At 38.4% G+C, this 23,935-nt stretch overlaps 1 protein-coding gene across 3 annotated transcripts in view; it reads right to left on the minus strand.

Moving 5' to 3' along the window:
* Window positions 1–23,935, minus strand: part of FGF10 (fibroblast growth factor 10) — a 90,969-nt gene that overhangs the window by 60,797 nt on the left and 6,237 nt on the right. Inside the window, exons 1-3 of one of the 3 annotated variants that reach the window (XM_074931779.1) lie at window positions 3,627–3,647; window positions 3,121–3,195; window positions 2,464–3,027 (exon numbers count right to left, since the gene is read on the minus strand). In XM_074931779.1, coding sequence (XP_074787880.1) covers window positions 2,464–2,800 — 337 coding nt within the window. In that variant the 5' untranslated portion in view covers window positions 2,801–3,027; window positions 3,121–3,195; window positions 3,627–3,647. Of the gene's footprint in view, window positions 1–2,463; window positions 3,028–3,120; window positions 3,196–3,284; window positions 3,403–3,626; window positions 3,648–23,935 lie in introns of those variants that run through there. The other 2 variants (XM_074931780.1, XM_074931778.1) reach the window with 2 other exon arrangements.

Consider the following 23,935-nt stretch of genomic DNA (forward strand, 5'->3'; position numbering starts at 1 on the left):
AAATTGTATTAGAGATTAAACAGCCTTTAATGTTAAACAGGCTACAATTTAGTGGGCTAGCTGGCTAATCCTTTATGCAGAAATCTATTTACATGTAATTGCGTATTTTAGACTATCTTAAAGTTATACTTGCATGGAATCAGACCAGCTGGGTATTATGGCAGTATTACGATGGCACAGTGACACGTGAAGTTATGAAAAGCATAGATTTTGTGAATCACTTGCAACACTTTCTTACACAGACACCCTTGAAATAAAGGCACAGTAAATATATTCTTAAATGGTCTCAGACTATGTACTTTTACAGAAAACACAATTTCACCCTTCAAATTTTAATGACTATTAAAGAAGAACATACAACTGTTTGACTTATCTTCTGCTAATAAGACCCTAATTCTTCTGCATTTAAAGATGTACACTAGTTCTGACTTTGTGATGTAAGTGCAGTTAGCAAGTTGCAAGTTTTAAGATGATGGGAGTCTTCACTGCATGCAAACTTGAGGGACAGGATACAGCTATGTATAATAAAGGCATTGTTTTGCTTTTATAGGAAACAAATTACATTCCTTCAGCAGATACTCTGCAGGTGTGACAATAACCACAACATGACCGAGAATGCCAATTCTCTTTCTAATGCACTGACTGGAAAACTAGGAAAAAAATAGTCATACCCTATAGTTGCATACCATATAGTTGCATGGGGTTCCATGTAGACGAAAAGAGTAGAAAGGTGTCTATGTGCATTTCAGTGTATTCTACCTTTTGGCAAGATCTCACAGAAGTTCATGTGTGTAACTTTACTCACTGAATAGTTGTGTTGGCTAAGTGGGATGGCTCAGATGAGTAGTTACTTCTAGTACACTGTTGTCAGATTGGGCCCCTTCTAGCCTTTTCAGCAGCAATATTCTACACAGAATGGCTTTTTCTCAGAGAAACACACAAAGCTTTCAGAATCTCATTTTAGGGGAATGATGCTTGTCCTCCTTCACAAACAAAAGTAATCTAAGAAATACAGTGTCAGGGCTTCATTCCATACAGATTCAAAATGAAGCCTTCATCATAGCTCTGTTTTTCAAGAAATTGGCTTTCTATGAAATATATAAAGGAGGTGGTAAGATTAAGCTGCTTTGACATCTAAGGCTTTTACAAACATTAAGTGCATGATAAAGTATGAATTTGCAAGGTGGAGCAAGTGAAGTAGTGACATATGATATAGCAGCCCTCTCCTCCCTGTTTATAAGCCTGTATTATGAGTATTTAATAGAAATACAGCTGAATGAACATGTCTATCATACAGCATGGCAACCTGCTGAAGTACTCCATACTTTACACATCAGCTAAGAAGAGATCTACTTAAGTCACTTTAAGTTGTTTTAATTTAATAGAAGATTTATCCCCAGGTTTATCTGGATTATATGAAAGAACTCAAGAACCAAAACGTGGTTTTCCACCAGTGAAGCAAGTCAGTGAGTTTCCTCCAGCATAGCAGATTACTTTCTCAGCATGCTACTATAGTAAGTTGCAGTCACTTAAGAGTTACAAAGCAATATACTGTGATTTACTACAGTTACTTCAATTTGAGATTGCACAGGCAGGAAAATCGAATAAAGGTTACGTTTCTAGCACTGACAGCCAAAAATACATTACCAGAAGCATGCTATTACTAAAAGCCTAATTTGTACTACAGAAAAGCTCGAAGCTTCAGCCATGGAAACAGCCATATGACTTTTGCTTTGAAATAATTTCTTAAAGAAAAAAAAAAAAATGACAATGAAACGCGTGTGAGGTCTGTGCGAGCCCAGCCCCAGATGTTTACAATGGAGCGAATAGCGGTATAGCGGCGCTGCAGCCCGGGAGCGGCGCGGCGCGCCAGGGACGCGGCAGGCACCAGCACCACCGCACCGCGGGCGGCTGCGCGGCCGCGCACTGGCACACCCCCGCGGCGGAGAGCAAACCCAGGCAAAATCCCAGCCCGAAGGAGAAAGCCCCTGTTCCGAGCTCGGGGAGGAGGGAGCGCGGAGCCGACGGCTCTTGTGCAGCTCGGGGGGAAGAGCGTGTGTGTGCGCGCGGGGGAAATCGATGCATTGTTTCAATACAGCGTTCTCGTCAAGGCACTTTAATGACAAGGGATAATGATTTTCAGATTCGTGAGACAATGCCCCCCTCCCCCCGCTCCGCGCCACATCCTTACAAATCTTTCTAATTTGCTTTTCTGCCAGGCAAAGACACAAACTGTGCCCGGCGAAGCCATTTGCACAACAAATGCAAGCGGAGATATTCTCAGCTACGGGCCGGCGGGGAGCGGCGGCCCGGAGGAGCCCACCGCACCTCTGCCCCGCACGCTCCCCGCCGAGGCGTCACCTTCCCCTTCCTTCCCCTTCCCCGCCGGACCGCGGCTGCCGCTCCCGCCGCGGCTGGGCGGGCGCTGCCCGGCAGCGCGGCGGCGGACGGCGCGGTACTTACTGAAGGGGCAGTTCTCCTTCTTGGTGCCGCTGACCTTGCCGTTCTTCTCGATCTTGAGAAAGTACTTGTTGTAAGAGTAGAGCTTCCTCTTGCGCACGTCTCCTTGGAGGTGATTGTAGCTCCGCACGTGTCTCCCCGCACTGGAAGGAGAGGAGAAGGACGAGGGGAAGGAGGAGGATGATGAAGAAGAAGAGTTGGTGGCCTCCGGGGACAGCATGTCCTGGCCGAGGTCATGGCAGGTGACAGGCACAGAAGACACCAAGAAGAGCAGCAGCAAGCAGCAACAAGGCAGGTGGGAAAAGGCTGAGGCACCATTTGTCAGTATCCATTTGCACATTGTACTGAAACTCTGGGCGCTGGAAAATGTCTTATCAAATGAAACATACTGGAAGGGTAAAACCTGGTAAAAGGCAAGTGGAGAGCCGGTGGTTGCTGCTTCTGGTTAGATCCCTCTGAGCTCTGATCTGGCCTGAAGTAAGTGCACCAACATCCATAACTCAGGGGACAAATCGCCTCAGAAGTTGCTGCCTTTTAATCCTTCGAGTCCTCCCTCAGAAAAAAGAGCTGTTGGTTTTTTTGGGGGGGTTGCTGTGGTTAATCCTCTTTCCTTTTGCTTTTCCCCACCCCACCCCCCCACATACACACACACTCCCCAACCTGATTTGAGACTTCCCAGTAGTTATTTTGTTCTCTTCCTCACTCCTTTCTTCACCATCTTAGATGCAGAAAGGTCTGAAAAATAGATGACAGCAAAGTGAACAACAACAACAAAAATAAATAACCAGCGGAAAGGGGTGCTGGAAGGGATTTTTCACACATACCGCTTTACATAGACACACGCATTCACACTTTGTGGCTTTGCACCTTCTTCTGATCCCCACCCCCTTGCCTTTTTGCAAATCCCAAGCCAGTTGCACAACTCGTCCTTTCTCACTGACAACCCCAGAGGAGACAGTTTCTTTGTTTTGCTTTGAATTCTCCAGAACAGTATTAAAAAAAAAAAAAAAATCCACAGAGAGAGAGAGAGAGAGAGAGAGAGAAAGAAAGGGAGAGGGGGGGGGAAATCCCAACTTGTCGTCCCCGTCCCCCCTCCCTTCCTTTCCTTTCCCTCCCCCTTTGGTTGTAAACAGGTTGGAAGTTGTAGCCTAAATGTCAGCGATTACAAGTCAGAGGTGGGATGTGCCTCTGGTGGTCAACCCTTATTTGCAGGGGGTCAAGCAGCGGTGGGACATCTGAAACCCTTTTGCAGCTGGAGCGAGCGGTGCCTGCTGCGGAGGGAGCCCCGGGAGCTGCCCTCGTTTCCTCCCGGGCTGCAGCGGCGGCGGCAGGAGCCGCCGCCTTCGGCTCGCTGCTAATTGTTCCTAAAGCGTTCTCCTCCTCAGAGCGCCGGCCACCAGCACGGCTTGGAGACTCATGCTTTACTAATTTCCCTGTCTTCCAGGCTGAACCAATCGCCTCTAGGGAGGCTTCCCTTCCCCTTTACCACCACCCCTGCCACCCCCCTCACCCCAAGAAACTTGTTTTCTAGCAGAGGATATTTTAATTTTTTGGCAGTGAAGTCCTTGAGAAGCCACCTGGAGCTTGTTGCCTGCTAGATCTCCCCCTCCCCCCCCGCTGGAGGAGGGGTTGGGTGGAGAGGTTGGAAAGAAGTGTATACTACAGGCAGACCTTGGAAAAGCAGATTATATGCTGGTCAGAGGGAGTAAAAAGGGGAAAGAGACATAATTAGCTCCTTTTCCTTCTTCTTTGCCAGCTTCCATGGAGGTCCTTCTCCCTCTTTTAATGAATCAGTGATTTCTCGCTTCCGTTGCTGAAATAAAAAGTTCACACTTTAGCCTGCTCTTCCTTTTAAGCCTCTCAAGATTTATTGTGTTTCTTTCCCCACCCTCACCCTTCTTGTCTCAAAAGAAATCAGGGCCCTAAATGACCATTTTCTAATTGCTAACATGAGTCATTTACTGAATCATGCGTCTGACTTCAAAGCAAAAGGGGCTTTATTGGGATTGCAAAGGTTTCCCCATAAAATCTGTCTGAATGTTTTGCTGTCTTTTTTTTTTTTTTTTTAACTAATGCAGTTTCCTTTGCCAGAAAGAAACAAATTCTCCATTTTCAAGGCTCCTTTAAAGCGATTGTTCAAGCTATTATTTTCCTAGAGGGGTATATGTTGTTGGTTTTTCCTTTGATGCCACCTCCCCGAATGGATTTCTCACTCCACATACTGAATGTTATGACAGATTCATACTTCAAGCCCGTCACTGAACTGTCAACTTTCCCAGTAAATAACAGGCATCTTCCATATGATGTATTATCTTTTAACACCAGAATAAGGGATCAGGGACTGACAGGATATGAACATCATGCAAGACATTAAATTTTGGTTCAGTATTTAGTATTATAAAACAAATGTTTTATAATGCAAGATGGGGCACTTGCTAAGAGAATGGAATAGCAGAGAAATGAAGCAGTGCAGAAACACGAGTAGCTCCATAGGTAAACCCAGAACTTTATCGAAATAGAAGCAGTTTAATAATGCAGATCAGGGGAATGCAATGGAAAACTGACTATGAAATTGCATTTGTCATTTGGAGTAAAAATTTAAACAATGAAAATACAGAAAAGAACAAATAGTTCTAAAATTAGACTGATCCATTAGATTAGGATGTTAAATATATTGTTAACTTCACAACAGAAATTAGAAATTATTTTCTCCAATTATGGTGTTCATTCTGGAGGGAGTTGGGTCCTAAATTTATGTGTTCAGCTTCTGGGGGTGACATTTAAACAGCCTTAAAAATGAAACCATTTAATGTTAGAATCACTATGTTTTATGATGTTGTTTATGGTACTTCAGAGTATTTATTCTGCATGGATTTGCACTGAGTGCAAAGCATTTCAGAAAATTTTCTGTGAATCTGATTTAGGCTTTCCTTTTTTTGACAACTAATAAAGAGATAGAAATAAACAACCGGGAAAAGCAAAAGCCTACTTTTCAGTGAACGCCTGAGCTTACATGTAGTTCTACAAAGCTGATGTCAATGTTTGCTTGCTGTCTAGGTCATGAAGGGTACAACATCTTATTTCTAAAATTGAAGTTCTTTGATTCCAACAGCTTAAATCATAAATAATTATTTTAATGTATTAAAATTATACATTTGAAGAAACCCTTCATTTTCTTCTCTTTTTCCTGTCAAATGCTGGAAAATACAGTGAACCAGCATTTTAAGTGGCAGGAGAAAATAGTAGTTTGGGTGTCAAACATGTATTTAACACCTATTCATTAAAAAAATAGGTACTTTCTTGAGTTTACTCAAGAGTTCTGCTTGCTTAGATCCACTTCTAGCTTGTAATTGGCTGAATGTTGGTCGTAAGATCTTGTGTTTAAGAAAAAACCTCACATATTCAGAATTTCATATTACATTTTCTTCTGGCAGGTGCAATATTCAGTGCAGTATTTAAAACTACTACAACACATAGAGTCCTTTTCTATCCTGTGTGATGACAGGGAGGGCATTTACAAAACAGAGTCCAAATGAAAAGCTGACATAGCTTTTTAGATTATATCTCATTCTTTTTTCTACTTTCTGTATAGCCTTTCTTTTATAGCACAGTTGAATCCCTAAATACCCCACTACTTTGTATTGTCAGGTCACCTCTTAGGTTAGCCTGAGAAAGCCTGAGAAAAGTTCCACAGGAAAGATGCACTATTTAACGGAATTCAATCTGTCCCAATAGATTTGAATCACTAACATAAATGTATGAATGTAGATTATATCTCTGTAATGAGGCCTGAATCATTCTCAGTTACTTCAAAGGACTGAAATTCAACCTTCCTTTTTAGCAGCAACAATCAGACCTTAATGGGTTCCTTTATTAATTGTTCCATTGCTAAGCTTGAAAAGCATCTACCTTCAGTACAGGTCCTAGACTAGAAATGGTACCTGCTACTTCTAAAACAGTGTTTCTGTTTTGCTTTTTATTGCTACAAGATTCTGTGAAAATTTTCCTGTGCTGCAGTTTTATACGTGTTGAATTACACTGACCCATCCAGAATGAAATAAAAAGAACCCTTTCTAAGAAATGTGCAGAAAGTAGAATACATATTTTAAGAATTTTCTTTTCAGGCTGTTTTCTTTCTAAAGAGCGTTCAGGAAAATGAGTTTCACAGGTGAATTTTAAGGAAAAATAGTCTAAACAAATTTTTTTTTGGATACTTGTAGCAATAGCTTGTGTCACTTTTTTGTTTTGGGATCAGAAAAGAGGTATGTTTGGTGTTTGTTTCTGTTTGTGTGGGGGTTTTTTTCCTGTTAAGTAGATAACTTGAATCAGAGAAGGAATATTTTAAGGTAATTGGAATAGATTTTGCCTCGTATGATTTCCCCCAGGCAAGGCGTTATCTTTTTTGGTGTTGTAAATAAATTCTGTCTATGCCTTTGAGTGTTAATATAATCAGCTCACTCACAGATGTCACCAGCCCCTCAGTCTGGATGGCTAGATAGCAATCATGAACATTTGCTACTTACAGTAGAGATGCACATGCATCTTCTGGTCATGGGACCCAATTCTGATTGTATTCAAGGTGCTGGGAAATTTGCCAGTGATTTCATTGAGAGAGATCTGGGCCAGGAACGTCACTGCCAGAAAGGCAGCTTTGCCAGAAATGAGGTGATGAATGCCAAATACCAGTGATGGCTCAGATGCCTTCGTCTATATGTCAGTTCTGAACTGCAGAACTTGGTAGTGTTGTAAAACACTAATCTTGGTTATAAATAAAAGGCAGTGGCTCATAGTGCTCACAATCACCAGCCAGCTATGAGACAAACTCTTCGATTTGAGATACAGTGCTACTTGCTGAAATCTTTACATTGTGGAGTTCATGCTCACCAACAACAGGGACTGAAGGCCATTGCATTTTATCTGAATAACATGTCTTGCAGCATGAGAAAAAAAAAAATCATTACAGTTGTTTTCTTCTGAGAAATCTGCAAAATCACTATAATTGTATTTACCTCTATTTTTCACCATTTCATGTACATCCATGTAATTTAAAAAGTGTCAGAATATTAATATTGTTCTAATTTTATTTATAGAATGAGCCCTTGAGTTGTCAAAGATCAAGACTGAAGGCAGTGTAACTTATTGGTGTGTATGAAGTTGGAATAAGACATATAAAACCAGAACACTGTTTTAGCTGCCTGTAGTGGGATTTGGTAGTGTGTGGAGCATACTGCTTGGCTCATCTGTACACAATCCTTTCCAACTAAGTATCCAAAACTGGAGAATAACTCGAGCAGACTTTAGCAGAGGTTAATAAAATGCTTGTTTCAGCATTTCTTTTTTGTTTCAGAACCACTTGCACTTCTAGGTCAGACATAACAACAGACACATACAAAATAAATCTGAGATAACCAAAATGTAGTTCAGCCAGAGCTGGTTCCACCCAGTCTACAGAGTCACTAGCGAGAATGGCCAAGTGTCCTGCACAGGTTGAGGCTAGTCCTCAGGAGTAAGACGGTACGCATTCTGTGAGGTCTGGTGAAAGAATGAAGAGTTTGCTGGCCCACTGGTGGTTAAGTAATGATTAGCTGGAATATACCATGTTTCATGTTTCTTTTTAAGAAACAGAATCAAAATATGGCAACTCTTACGACTGCGCAAGTCACTTTCTTGTGAACAGACATAAATTGTGGGACAAGGCAGGATTTGCCCCATTACTTACATTAGTAGTATGTGTTTCTCTCTCATGGATGTATTGGCAAAACTGCCTGAATGTTGTGCTTCAAGCACACAATTAAGAAAATTGTTTATCTTCTCAAAATGCTAATTATGGCTATTAGAATATGTTTATAGTTATGCTATGTCTGACCAAGAAATTACAAAGAGATGTATAAAAATATCTGTATGATTTTTGTTTGATAAATATAGCTATTAAAAAAAAAAAAAAGTTAGAAAATACATTCTATGGAAGTCAGCTAGAGGAGACTACAGACAATCAGACATTGAGCTGCAGTGCCATAAATAGCGATGTGCATGTGTTGGACACTGACCGTGTTTAGTAATGGTCTGCCGACAGCCAGTTTTGCATACTCTGTGGCACAAACATAAATAAAAAGGCAACATTTTCAAGGATTTACTTTACTCTTAGAGGATTCGTTTTTCTTTCTCATTTCATGCAGAACTACCATGGATGCAGGCCATTTAAATAATCCTATAGATATGAGTGACTGAGAACAAAACTGTCAGAAACTGCCAGGAAGAGGCAAACGTCAGTCAGTCAGTCCTTTGCCAATTCTTTCTTTTTTTCCCCCACTCAATCTCATCTAAGCCTACACTTTCCATGGGGAAACCTACCAGGACTCTGAGGAAATGGTTTTCTGATACACTCTCCCTCCACATAAACCTATACACCTGTGAGTTTTCTTTGTAATGGATAATACTAACGGTAATGAATTACACACACACACACACACACCCGTGGTTATTCTGTTTATACATTTTCTTCTGAAGATGCAGTATAAACATTTTCACTAATCATTCCCAGGATCCAAACCTTCAGCTGAAACAAGGTGTTGGTTTATTTTTGACATTTGAAGCTCCCGTTCCCTGGAGGAAACTTTCCAGAAATAGACATAGTTTGGTACTTAAATGTCATCTTTGTATCTTTGAATTGTATCTATTAATTTACTGAAAAAGGTAAATGTGGGATGTAACTGAGACAAAACCAAGAAGTTATACAGGCTTTTTTATGGATGGCAGTGTGTACCCTGAAAGGTGTGAACGATCTGGTACTCTTCCTGGATCCAACCAAGATTCGTTTTACAAAAGGAACAAAGTCAAACCAAAACTCCACCTCTCTGCTAGGCTTTATCCTTCTTGAGTGCTACTGGACGGGAGCGAAGAAGTCTCTTCTAGGCATCGCTTGTGAAGCTATTTGAAACAGAGCTGACAGCTAGGAACATCAGCCCAACAGCTGAACACGCTTGCCTCACCACAGGCAACCAGGGTTGCCAGCTGAGCTCCCTCTGAGCTAGTTAATAGCTCACACATTGTGGGGGAGCTCACACATTGCCTCTTCTTTGTCAGTTAATTTGTAGCAGTCACTGGAATTACTTCTGTGAGTAAGCACCTCTCAGTGTGAGGAAGGGTGATGGAAGCAAGTCCTTTGCTAGCTGAGAAGTGTGGGGCAGGGCTGGGAAGCAAGGGACAGCTCCCCATGCCTCCCGCTGAGCGGGCAGTGCCCGAGCTCCTGCGAGACAGGCTGGGCACCCGACAGCCTTCCTCAGTATGGCATCATCTGGGAGACATGTAGCACAGTATCTCTTATAGAGTATATTCCACCTGTGTTTCCACAGAAGTGTTGTGCGGGAGTGGACCACCACCTTTCCTAAGACCATGCCTTTTCATATATGTGTGACAAACATATCTCGTTGAAGATACTGTGAAGACAAAATACAAATGTGCAGTCAGCTCAAATATACCGGATTTTTTCCTAAGCACTTCACAGTTTAGGATGTAACAGTACACTTAATATTATTAGTAAGAACACTATGACTCAGATATAATTGCCCAGATAGATACACCCTTCTTATTATTTAGTCCTGGATTTCAGAAGGAACAGTCAGGCTCTACTGCTGTTCTAGGCTTTGTATCAAAGGATGGGTCCCTCAAAGTCAGCTTATTGATGAGTTGTGATCTTTTTAGAGATTATTTTCTTGATATAGGGTACTGTACAGCTTCTGATTATGGCTTTGGAAATGCAGCTTAATTAGCAGATTGTTTAGTTTTTTATTAAGATCAAAACACAAAGACAAAGAATAACAATATGGTATCTTCTTTCTAGCATTATTTAAACTGTTTACAGCATGTTAAAGATTTAAGCAACTCTCTGAAGAGCAGTCATCCATTCTGTGAGGCTTAAAGAGATTACTTTTCTTTAAAGCATATGGATAACAACTGGCCACACAGATCCAAATTATTGCAGATTTTAACCATGTTGCCAGTTATTGGTGATAATGGTTAGCTCCTAACTGCCAGATTCAGTAAACGTGACATCACATTTCATGTATCTTACATGTAGTTAAAAGCAAGGAACTTTAAAAATGACACACATTGTTTTTTGTATGCCAATAATTGATAAAATACCTTCCTTGGATATTTCTAAATACTGAAAAAAAAACTGCTGCAGGTTTTTTCAGTGCATCTTAGCTTAAGCTTGAGCTTTAAAACCATAAACCAAGCTGGAATTTGCCAAACCAAGAGACATTACTGATCATAGCAAGCCGTAGAAGTCTATGTATAGGGTATAAGCTCATCCTGAGTGTTTTTCAAAAGCATAAAAGAGCTTCCTGCACCTGAAGAATGGAGGGAGGAAGCCAAAGAAGGAAGGACACCTTCATTTCTTTCTCTCTACTCTTCTTGTCATGCTGCCTTGCCTCTAGTATTCCTCCCAGCCCTGAATCACCAAGCTATCCTAGTCACATGATTACTGAGAAGAGAATGTAATCTTGGAGCCTTTTTTGTGTATCTGAATGATAGAAATATAAACAACAGAGCACCTGTTACTTAGTTGTGGCAAATGTTGACTGTTGTAGGTAGAAAAGAAAAGCACTACTTAATACAAAATGTTGTCTAAGCAGAGGAGAGCATATGGAAGCGCTGAATAGATCAACCTTCAATAGCTACAGATGATGCAGGAGTAAAAATAATTTATTGAGACATTCAGCACTACCACTTTTAATGTCTTCTGAACTTCTGTGAGTCTGTTGTACAGTTTAAGAAAATGGTGCTGACCCTTGCTTCAGCCTGTCCCAGGACACCTTTGCTTGTTGGTGCTTGTGTCAGGCATACACCAAAAGGCAGAAATGAACAATTTCCATTAATTAACAATTTTATTCTTTAGTTAGTTAGTTAGTATATTTTCAGGTAATGCTCCTTACAAAAAACTCTAGGCATGAGAGACAGCTAATTAGATTAATGGTTACTGAATGGCAACTAGTCATAAAAAATTTAAAAACATTTACTAATAATGTATTAACTCAGACTACACAATTTAATTACCAAACAGTCTTTCTGGTCCTGGTTCCTTGTGGACATGCATTCAAATTTGTCAACAAATCACATCATCAGTTAAGCCACCATAAATCAGCTCTCTGAGGAGAGGGGTATGAGGGAGATACAGCTCTTTTTTCTCTACAGTTTGCAGTAAAAGGTGTTCCTCCAGATGTCTAAGACTGGGAGCTTATGCACATTTCCAGTGGACAAGTTGCTCCCTGGTGACCTTCAGAAGAAATATGCTTCCATTCTCTTGTAATTGCTTAGTATCCTCACATGGGAGCTAGGGAGAAGCCATAGCATCCTCCAAAATGGAAACTTGTCCTTGAAGATCTCTTCAGAAATGCACAGTATTTTGGACCCTGAACACAGCCTATCCTATTCCCGACATGGAGCATCTGCAGAGAAGTGAAGGCTGGAATGTCATCTCCCCAGTTTTTTGATTGGTGGCTGACTCATGTAGCTCTCCTTTCTGAACACTGAATAGAATTGGGAGTAGGGAGCAGCCTGGCACCGAGAATGATTATGTCCAGCCTGGATTTCTGACAAAAGCAAACCAATAAACATCAGCTAATGTGTAAGAAGTATTGTCCTCTGCAACAGGAGCAAATGTGTAAGTCATATCTATGAAGATGTAATTATTGAGGTTTATGTCAGGGAAATAAACACACAAGTCAACTCACCAAATCATGACACAGAAAACACTATCCATAAATAAGACCCTTTAATCTACTGGTAATCTTCAAGCAAAACTGTTCTTGGTTGTACAGAACTTTGAGCCCTTTGCCAGCCATCTAGAAAATGTCTTATGCCTATGCCTAATCATCTACATATTCCAATGAATTTTAATATGACAGCACATATGTTCAAAGCTGTGTGTTTAAGTTCTCTTAGGGCTAGTTATTCAGCTTTCCCTACTCAGACTTTCAGCTGGCTTATAAGAAGTTCCTTAGGTGTGGAATTCTTCTTGTAGAAATCTGGGTATCAGGGGTGAAATTATCAAGATTTTTAAGGGAGTAAAAACTACCCAAAATGTAAGAATAAAAAATTATTTTTGCATAGCCCTTTTTCAAGTCTGAATGATACTAACATTTTTGTAACTGGAAAGAATGGTACCAAAGTAGCTGTTATGTGTTCTCTCAGGAGAAGGTCATTATGTTGGACACAATGTTCGGTGCTTTTGATGAGCGTTACAAGGAACCAGTACGTTGTATGATTTTTTGCATGAGAAGTTTCAAAAGTTAGTTAGAAAGAAATTTGTTTGTTTGTTCTAAGTGGCCCTGTTCTGATATAGGGATTGGTTTAGATGATTGCTGAATTCTTTTCCTATAGTTTTTGTGTTGTTGAAGAAAACACATAGATCTCAATTAAAAGCTTAATAAGATTATTTCATTACTAAATAACATCTCCTGCAGAACTACAGCATAAGCAAGAACAGAGTAAACTCTCTCATTCTTTCACAATAATTTATTTTCCATTTCTTTTTATGAGGATCTTCTCTCTCTAAAACTTTTAATTCTGTAAAACTTAGAGAATAAACAGGACTCAAATTTCAGTTGATTCTGGGCAGCTGACTTCAACAGATTCTATGTGGTTTTCCTGCACTGACCAAACTGCAGAAAATACATCAGGGTGTGGCAATTCTAGAAATTCCCTGGAAATTCCCAGTGTAGACTAAGGAAGACAGTCATTAATGCTTATTTAGTATATGCTGTTTTTTTTCATTCTTACTGTGGTTTTTTCCAGTGTAGTATATTTGTGTCATGTGTGCATGTTCACTAGGAATTTGATTTAGCAGTTTGTTTTACACAGTGCACTGAATACCTGTCAGAGAGTATGACTGTTAGATCACAACTGAGTGAAAAGAATCAATAGTATAGCAACAAAAGGTTTCTACTTTTATTGCTAATCTTTGGGGTTTTTTTTAGCTATGCTATGTATTCATATAGAGGGTTTACTGTCTGGCAAAAAAAAAAAAAAAAGAAAAAAAGAAGAAAGAAAAGAATGCTAACAATCCATTAAATTCTGGGATACAAATTTCCCCTTGATTAAAAATGACATTTGCTTTAAGTACTGTGGTTTTTTCCATAATAATTGCTGGGTGATTTTGATTTAGAAAGACAAGTGAACAACATTTAAAGTCTTCAAGACTCACTATTGCATTACTGTAACATATGAATAACTTTGCTTGTTAAGTGAACATTTGTAACCAATTAGTCTGAAGAATGCATCCTTACAGCTGAGAAAAAGAGGACCTCTTCAGCTACCCTTGTTCTGCTGTCTTGAACATTGGCCTGCTATGGCAGCAGTAAGTAGGAGCTGTGTATGCATGTGCTTGGCGCACCAAGGCATTTAGCTGGGGATGGTGGTAGCAGAGAACAGGTAGACTAAGTTCCCTTTACTCCTCTGGCTCCAATTTAGAGGAAGGAATCTTTTGCTGGTGATATTATTAACTACATGGAAAGGGGGAAAAACATGTCATGAAAGGCTATTGGACTCAAAAGGGCTTCTTCCATCATGATGTTGTTTATTTGTCACTCACTCAAGGCTATATTAACAGTCAAGGTCCTGTCAGTGGTTCTAGACCAATTCTGCAGCCTGTTTACTTGTAGAGCTCCTGCCTGTTTTAAATTGTGTTAAAAAATTAAACATGTTGTATCAAAAATTTAACTGTTTAAATGCTCCATTAGTTTGAAGTAGTCTTGTCTTTGTCTTTTATTGACCCAGATTTTGCAGTATTTTCTGTATAGACAAAAGACGTGAAAAATGAGGAACTATACCAAGAATCATATCCTCAGATGGTTGGCATTTAAACAAAGAATTCAATAATAAAACCAAAGAAGTTGTAATTTATACAGCTACAAATCCTGACTGTATCAACTTCTTCAGAAATCTGTGTGCATACACATACCCTCACTCCCCACCCCCTCCACTGACAGTTTTTCCCAACATTCTTGACATTAGTTGCAATAAATATGACAGTGGGTTAAGGTACTAACGACCTGAACTAGACATGGGAAATGTTTGACTCATGTCAGATTAGTTACTGATTATGCCTTTATGTCACTGTCAGAATGTCCTTTCTTACTGATAAGTGCAAGGTATCTAAAACATTCTTTCTTCATATTTTTATGAGAAAACGTATGATTTACAGAGTTTGAATCTGAACTGAAAAATTTGTAAGAAGTGCGAAAAATTGCTGAGTGTCTGGGACAACATCATGTCTACAAGTGTGCTCCTGTCTGTGCAATGTAACTACCATGAGAATCTGTTCATAATAAAGGATTTTGGCACTGTGATATTCATCATCACAGTCCCTAAGTATCAGATGTTTGGCTCCTCTAGAAGAAGCTACACCCTGTTACATCTAGACTGTTGTCTGTATACCTATGAAGAAACGTTCTGATCTGGTTAACATTCTGTTGGAGACCTAGGTGCTGTTTCCATACTAGAGGAAGATGACTTCTTTGGTTTTACAGACAATTCAGGTAAATCTTTGTTCAAATGAAGTAGGAAACAGTACTTTGAAAGAGATGAAAGAACAAATGATGAACACTTTTCATCCACAGGTTCTTATTCATATGATGGGACTATTTTGGTTCAGATCACTCTGCCTGAAGAGGATTAGGTCTGCATTTCCAGTCCAACAAAGTGATTGAGCCATGGTAGGTGAAATAATCTCCCTTCTTCTTCTTACTCAATTCTAATGTTGTTTTTCCACTTGGCATGCACTCGTGTCCAGAAAAACACCAAGTCTGGCCTAGAGTTAAATCTTTTCTCTTAAAATTAAGATATAGGTTCCAGTCATTGCATGGTATGTTTATTAATTTTATGTCTGCCTAATGCAAAATAAATAAGCAGCAGTTCAAGCAGGCACTGAAATTCAAGTCTCTCTTCTCATGATTGTTAACCCCCACTGGATTGAATCCCTCATGGAAATAAGCAGATTTAGTTTCAAAATTCCAGCAGAACTTGTGCTTACACCATGATATAAAGTATGCACTAGTGTGCAGAGCTGCTTGGTCCGATCCAGTTTTAGGTGCTTAGGTGCTTTTTTATACACTAGATCCATAGGTACCAATGTACCTTTGTTGAAGTCTGAGCCCCCTACAAAATTTAAACAATCTCTAAGCAAAGGTTTTCAAAACTTCAATTGTTTAGATGCATAAGTCTGCCATAAATACCATTTAGGATACTGCAAATAGCCCTGCCTTAACATTATTTCCCCAAGGGTAGTGCTATGAGGTAAAGTATGTCCCACATGCCAAAACTATATTTTGCCTTCAAAAAGGATAAGATCACAATAAAATATGAAAACAATACCACTTAACCAGAAGAGATTTACCAAGAGATCTCAAAACGCTTTTTGGAGGAAATCTACAGTACATACTATGAAAATGAGGTACAAGGTATGGATGTGACTCGCTGAAGGCAACCCAGAAGGCCAGTAGAAAAGGTCAGAGCCAGATCTCCAGAACCCAAGTCTGCTACTCTGTGCAGCAAATTAGTTCTTCCCGTGTAGTGTCCACTTTGTATTGTAAAAAAGCTGACAAAATAAGATTTTGCTCATCTGCTTATTTGTTCATTTGCTATTTTGCTCATCTGATATAGTTTAAAATTCTAATAAACCATTGAATTTCCTTCTCTATTTCTCAATTACATCTTGACTTTCTTTTTAAATTGCTACCAGCTTTTTAGTTCTGTTGCTTTGTACGTGGTAGGCTGTCTTTAAAATATGGAATAAAATGTACATCCATTATTAATGAAAATTCTATTTTTTTCATAAACACTAGCACCAGGAATAACTGTTATGGCTATCAGATCTATCATGGATTCTAATGTATGCTACAGGAAGCTCCTCTTTCCCATACTATCTTCCATAAAATTCTTGTGGCTAGTGCAATAACTTGTGGTTAAAAGTAACTTTCCAGAAGCCTCCAACAATGGATTCTAGTCAACACCGTGAGGAAGAATGAGCTCCAAGTATGACATTCACTTGCTTATGGACTAGAAATTCATGAATCTGTACAATAGCCTTATCCTCCCAATACAAAATTGAAACAATGAAAACGTGCTTCACTTCCATATAGAAGTGAAGCAACAGGTGTCTAAGTTCAGGGCATTTATTTTTGAATGAAATATTGGAACTTCTATATTTTATTTTCTGTTCTTACTGTATTTTTGAGTTCTTAAACTTTTCCATCCGTTAAAAAGAACAAAAACTCAGCTTAATTTGTGTTCATAACCAACAGATGCATTCACAAGCAGATTTTCTCTCTTTCCTGTTTGTGCTGTGGCAAATTAAATAAATATGAAATAAAAATGAGTTTTATGATTCTTATAGAATGCTGTTGTTTTTCTTCACTGAAGCTAAAGATAAGAGAACTGATTCTGTTGCAAATTTTGTCTTAGAGTATGAAACTGTGGAAAATATTAATGTCATATAAAAAGGGTTGACATTTCTACATCACTGGTCTTTGTGTTAGTCAGAAAGGAATGGAAGAAGACATTACAGTAAATCAGATCTTACCATGCCAAATTTTTCATATGCCATTTCCTTTAGAAAAACGTGCTTTACTTTTGTGGGGAACAAAAAAAAAGAAGGAAAAGAAATGGACATCTAGGCTTATGTGTTGCTCTGGAGTTTGAGATATTAGATGTGTTTTTTATTGTCTTTTCATGAAAACTTTAGAGCAGAAATTTCTAAATAGTGAAGACAACACCAAACAGCCAGTTTGTCTTTATTTAAATTTTCTCATGATGTGAGATTAAATGTCAGAAAACTTTGGAAGTAAACAGAATGTATCATGGGAAAAAAAGCACCCTTTATTAATTCATTTCTAATGCTTTGGCTGCCATATCCCAACCTGTCTGAGCTAGGTGCTGCTGTCATAACCTTAATGATTTAAGTTTACACACTGAAAGAAAACCTACTCACACAAACAAGGCTGTTGACAATTTCTGAGCAAAAGGTCTGTCACATCAGCTGGAAGAAGGTCTCTGTTCATATCACTGTTTTCTGGATCAGACTGTAAATTTGTTAATTTGAGGTTGTGTACAAGTCTTTGCAAGAGTAGCAACCAGCCTGCAGTATCCCACCCTGTTGCTAGTCACTGCAGTAACGTAATTCTGTTGGCGAGTTTTGACATCTTTCTGTGCCACTCTCAAGATTTCAGTTTCCACTGTATGGCTGGCCTGCCATCCTGTTGGCCAAGGTCCCCTGTAGCTGCAAGAACAGTAGCCACAGAAAAGGCATTGACAGGGAATCTGAAAGATTTGGAAAGGAATTTGTTTGTGAAGAATGGCTATTTTTACCCTCCATCTCTCTTGTGGGTAGTTGATGACAGATCAGCTACCAAGCACTTTAGTAGAGGGGAAGAATCACTTTCTTGCATGAAGATTGTCCAAGACATTACAGTATGCTAAAAGTTGCATATCTGTATAATGAATGGCAGGTCTTATCCCACAGAGGGACCCGTATTTCCTTGGTGGATGACACAATCATCCTTTAAGTACTATATTCCACCTCTATTAAAAAAAAACAGAAACAAACAAACAAAGAAACAAAAAAAACCAAAACCAACAAAACTTAAGCTATTACAGTTGGATTTGTCCTTAAACGCTTATAATGACCAAAGGATCTACTGTGCACATCTTCAATGCATGACTGTTGTAAAAAAGCCTGAGATCACTGTAATAGGCATTGCTTTTAGGACAGCACCTATAAATCTTTGGAGAGATTCAAGATACCAGCGGTTGGGAACACCATAGCATATTTCATTTCTCTCACTATTGGTTCTGTGCTAACATCCTGAGAAACATTTTTTTTTTGCTTCTTTGAAATACTTCTCAACTTTCTTTGCTGTGCTGGCACAATTTGTGTCAGAGGAGCCATGCAACCTTGACTCTTTCATTCTAGGAAAGTTGCAGAGGTAATTGTGCAACTTTGGTTATGACATTGGTGTTGCCTGGAGAGTCTCTTAAATTAACTGTTGTAACTGATGGTTATATGTTTTCTTTTGTACATCTTCATAGGTAACAAGCAGGATTGTTGTAGCCTCTGAAGCCTGTTACTGGTTTAAATATATTAAAACAATCTCCTTACTAAATTTATAACAACATACCTGAAGTCACAAAGTTTATAACAATATACCTTAAGTCACCATCCTAGAAAGGGTTGGTTGTATCATTTTTTAAGTATACGCTGCTGCTGCTGACTGTTCAAGCACAGATATCTTTTCAAGTTTCTCTTCCTTTAAAATTCAACTTTAACATGTAGGGGCAATTTGCCTTGTTGTAGCCCAAGTGAGATTTCCTACTTAAAGAGACTGTTTTTTCTTTCCAAACAAACAAATAACTAGACAATACCAACACAAAAACCAGTTGAAAAGCATCACACGCATGGAGCTTACTGAGCAACTATAAGTCTTTTTTGATCTTTCAGCATGGACCTCTGAACCCAACAAAATAAACAACCCAGATTATGTCCTAATTACTCCTAGTGAGCAGAGCTGCAACACCTGGGTGTGTGGTTTCCCTTTACAAATTAAAAGGTCAAGCTAGCCCTCCTCCCTTTAGGAAAACATCCTGTGCCTATGCTCTCAGTGGCTTTAGGTGGTTAATCAGTTTTGTGCCAATAGGTTAGGGGTGTGTGTGTGGGTATCTGCTTTGAATGTAGCTTTCTCCCCCTGAATTTTATTCTCTGCTGCTGGTTTCCTTTGGAAACATTCTTACTATTTAAACACTAAGGGAATGATGCATAACAAATGGGAGCAGTTACTGACCTCTGCAGGGATGAGTCTTCTGAATAAGCTGATGTGATCTGCAGAAAGAACTATACTAGTGTACATAAGGTATGTTGCCTCCCTAGGTCTATAAGCAGACACTAACCCAGTGGGAATGAATTCTCATTTACACTAACTTGCTGTAACAGAAATTAAGAACTGAAAAAAAAAAAAGTTTCTTAATTAGAACACAACAAAAAGGTAAGGTACTAATTTACCTTTAAGCAGAAATTTTTAAAAAGTATGAGAAGAAAACATTCTTGGGGTTACCAACTCGTAGTATTTCCCTTCTATCAAGCTTGAAATAAGCAACTGAGGGCAAAAGGGAGCTCTATAAAACATCTGCCATGTCTCCATTCCCACATTTCCTTTAGACTCTCTTTTAAAGTGCATGTTGTTTCTTTCTCTTGGTAGGCCTAAGGTTAGGGTGATTGTACTGGAAAACACATGGCATGCTGCCACCATTTGTATATTTTTTTACAAAGGTAAAAACATTTTATCAGACCGTAGTGTTGACAGTTTGGTTTCCCACTTCTCTGTGTAAAACCTGCTACTATGTTTGAAAGTACTGCAGATATATTTTAAAAACTATTCTTACAGTGTAGCATTTCTCTCTAGGAAAAAAAGTGTTTTGGAAAAACAGGCCAAGTGCTAACATGGAAAATGAGAATATCATGGTTATGTATTTAGTGTTTGTATCTAATTCAGCTGAATGCTGTGCCTTAGTTGAAGCTCACAAAACTTTATGTAATACCAGTTGTAATAAGTAGATATTATAGTGTGGCTTTTGACTGATAAAAGGTACTTGTTCTCTGAAAGAAAATCACCCAAATATGTACCTAGATAGAGCACTTTTCTGCTGGGGCTGCTAACAGAGTAATGATTTTGAGATAGTTACAGGTGATTTTACAGTGGCTGCCAAACAGTTACATTGACATAACTGTTTATTTTTAACGTATAAGACAGATGAAGAATGGTACATTAAACTGTCCCTTGATTGGTTTGTTTTGTACACGTTTCTGTGGAAGCAAAGCTTGTTGATGGTGTGTCATAGACTGGACGCATTGGTTATATGACCTGGAGCTGGGTAAGTCAGTATGTAGACTCAAGGGGATTAGTTTTGCTCCAGACATATTTGTTTAAATGTTTGCACTCTATTTTTGTTTCTATTCCAAGAAAACTTAACTGAGGTGGGGGAAGAATATTTCTTCATGAACAACATAATCTCAGGGTATTGCAGGCTGTACCTTACACTTACAGTTCTAGACCAACAAAACTTTTCTCAGGGACTGTCCACACAAAAATGCACAGGAACAGGGGAAAGCAGTAGCAGAATAAATTTGTTTGAAAGACACCAAGGCATTAATAATATTTCAGAATGTAATGGTTCTTCAGGGGCTTTCAACTGAAAGATTAATAATCTAATTATTATTCCAGTGATACAATTAGTTCCCCTGGTTTATGCAATATTGAAATGATTCTTTGTTACAGGGCAAAGGTGTGTGCCTACATCTGTGTATATATACTGTTGTGCCAAGGGGCTGCTGTGGCTGAGCTTGCAATAATAACTCATCTCACTTCTCTTTCTCTGAGCTCCTTATGCTACAGTGTCTTTCCATCCTTGTTTGCACTCAAGTTCTTTCCAAAGGCTTGCTCCTAACAATGACGATAATTAATGACTGTGTTTCAAGGATTCCCAGTACATCCTGTCATTTCAGAGCCTGTCTTCTATACTGTAGGCTCTGAGAGGCAGTATTTGTTTTCATGTTTTGTCTTACGCAATGCCAAGCAGTTCTTTCTGTTCAACAAACAATAAAAGTGGGTGAAATTTCACTCAGTTATACTTTTGCAAATCTTAAGCCTTTTAACTCTGTATAGAGAGGAGCAAATTAATATATTTCATATGCATTGTTACATGTCAATATATACCTGTGCAAAACAGAAATCTATTAGATTTCAGAATGGGTAATTAATTTATTAAGCCATGCAAAACAGATGTTTCTCTGTACTGGCATGAGCAAATATTTTGTTTGGTCATCTAAAGCATTCTATGTATTTTATACTGCTTAAGGAAGAAAACATCTTGCTGTTCCTTCTTCCCCATTTTATCACAGCTTTATGCTATCCATGTATTATAACCTAACATTGCATGAGTAAATGTAGCCCTCTTCTTCTTAGTCTCAGTTCACTTCTTTCAAGGGCTAGAGTTTTGTCTGACACTTTTATTGCCCAGATGGTTTGTGATGTGTACAGATTTTATATTTGGTAATACATCGATTATCAAAACATGTCCTGTTGCTCACTTGAGGGTATGACTTGATACATAGATCTATTACAAAGATTGATAGTCTTAATAAATGCTAACCTACTAATTCTCTAAGTACATAGAGATTTTGTTGTTGGGATTTTTTATAAAGATGCTAGATGGCACTGCTAGTCCAGGGTTTTTTTTGAACAGCTGGGTTTCATAAAGTTAATTCTGAAAGTTAAAAAAGGACATGTAAGGTATTACTTAAGCTTGACACCTAACACATTCTGATAAATATACATCATGATGCATATAATAATGTTTCCACTGTACTAGCATTCAGGTTTAGGTCTATAAACTATAGTTAACTTCAGTTAAAATCGTTGCACAAATATCCTTGTGTTTGCATTTTGTCCTTTGTGTTTCTTCAAACACCCGCTCATTTCATAGTTGTTATGATAGCATGAAGCTTGTTACTTATTTTAATGTTTTATTAAAAATATTTGTTGTGGTATGTTAAATGCCTTTTTTAATTTAAGAATTATCCAACAACGGAAAAAATATACATTTTTTAAAAAATGGAATAGTTTATTTCATAAACTTTATGCCACCCATGTTGAAAGTCATAATTATTTTGCAGTTCAGCAGAATATTTAAGTATCTCTGTAACCATAGTGCTCTCCGTTTTCTTCATTCACCTTAACTTCTATTTAGTCTATGGTTTATCTTTCTTTTATAGAAGTTAGGGATTCGATGTCATTGTCTGCCAACAAGTGAGGGTTTCAATTTAGAAAAATACATTTTACACCTAAAAAATTAGGGGAGAGAACAAAAAAAAGCAATCTTTCCAGTAAAAGACTCTAACAACATGCAAAGTTGTTCCTGCTGCATAAAGATTTGTTACTTGAAAAAGTTTATACAATGTTATTGACTATTCATTCTCTGTTTAGTTAGTATCAAATTCCCTTCTTTTGTTTATTGTGCAGTAAGCTTACAAAGAAACTGCAAATTCTCAGCCTTTTGGGCAGACAGTTGGATACCGTGTCTAAGCGTTCGGAGCAACCAAATGGAACCTGTACCGTTCTGACCACTGGCTGGGTCACTGGCTGGGGCTTAAAGACTCACCTGAGTAACTCGAGAAATCCCTTCAATCTCCCCTTTTGATTTGCCTTTCACAGGCCAGTACTTTTTATTTCTTCTCATCTGTCTGCTATCATGTTAACAAGCAAAGGAGAATCTCGGCAGATCATTGACAGCATAATAAAATGGGATTTAGATTTCAGTATTTGAAGAATGGCTTGCTTTTAGGGTTTTAAGCTTTCGTCTCATAGTTGTATTGCCCCAGTGATCAAAAAAGCCCCAAACCCCACAGTGTTTGTCATTGGCCCTATGGATTGTTCACCTAAGCTGTCCAGTCATAACTGGCAGAACATACAGTGTATAACAAACTTTATGCAAAATTTTGCGTATTTCTCTGTAATACTGTAATAGTAAACAATGAATATTCCATGGGTTTTTTCCCAGGTAATTGTTTCCATCTAAATAAAGCTGAAGATGCAAAGTCTAATTCAACACAGTTGAATAGAGAATGGCCCAAATTCATTCCAGACGTGAATTAAGTGAACTGATGAGGTGAATTTGGCCTTGTGTATCTGCATAGGAAAGCTCATACTTCCTCTTGGAAACCTAATGCAAATGTAACCTAAGATTATTGTTTTGAAAATCTATACTAGATGATGCTCTCAGGTGAATATTGTGCTAAATACTTCATGACTGTTGAGAGACGTTGCTTGACAATGTTGTGTTTAGTTCCTAGAAGATTATTTATTGTTGATGGAACAGCTACAGAGCAATGAAGTACTAAAACATTTGCACATTTATATAGCCTAAAATGCTGCAAAAGTTTTTATTATTTTAAGGCTGCTGTATTGCTTTCAAATTATGCAAATCTGTATATATTTAAATTAATTCTAATATATTTTATCTGAGCAATAGTGTAATGAGAGCGGTATCAATCTGAATGCCAAACATTGTGGCATCTATGGAAAAACTCCATCTATATATATAACTGCAGGTTTTACTTAAGATTGCAGTTTACCAAGTATGCTGGCAAAAAATACAGTAATATCCACTAGTATAAACAGTTATGTGTATTAGTTTGTCAGCTGTTCCTAATTCTACATAATTTAGATGCTGTGAACTGGAGAGGTGTACATTATTTATCAATAATTTATGTGTGGATTAGTTTCATGTGAGAGAAAGCTGAGTAAATGAAACCGCTCTAATGCACTCTATCTATTATTAATCAGTGCAACAGAATGACTCTTAAAATATCCCAGTATGAAATAGACATCAGTAACAATTTGAAAGACTTGTGACCTATTCTGTACTA

Source organism: Athene noctua, chromosome Z, assembly GCF_965140245.1.
Source record: "Athene noctua chromosome Z, bAthNoc1.hap1.1, whole genome shotgun sequence".
NCBI lineage: Eukaryota > Metazoa > Chordata > Aves > Strigiformes > Strigidae > Athene > Athene noctua.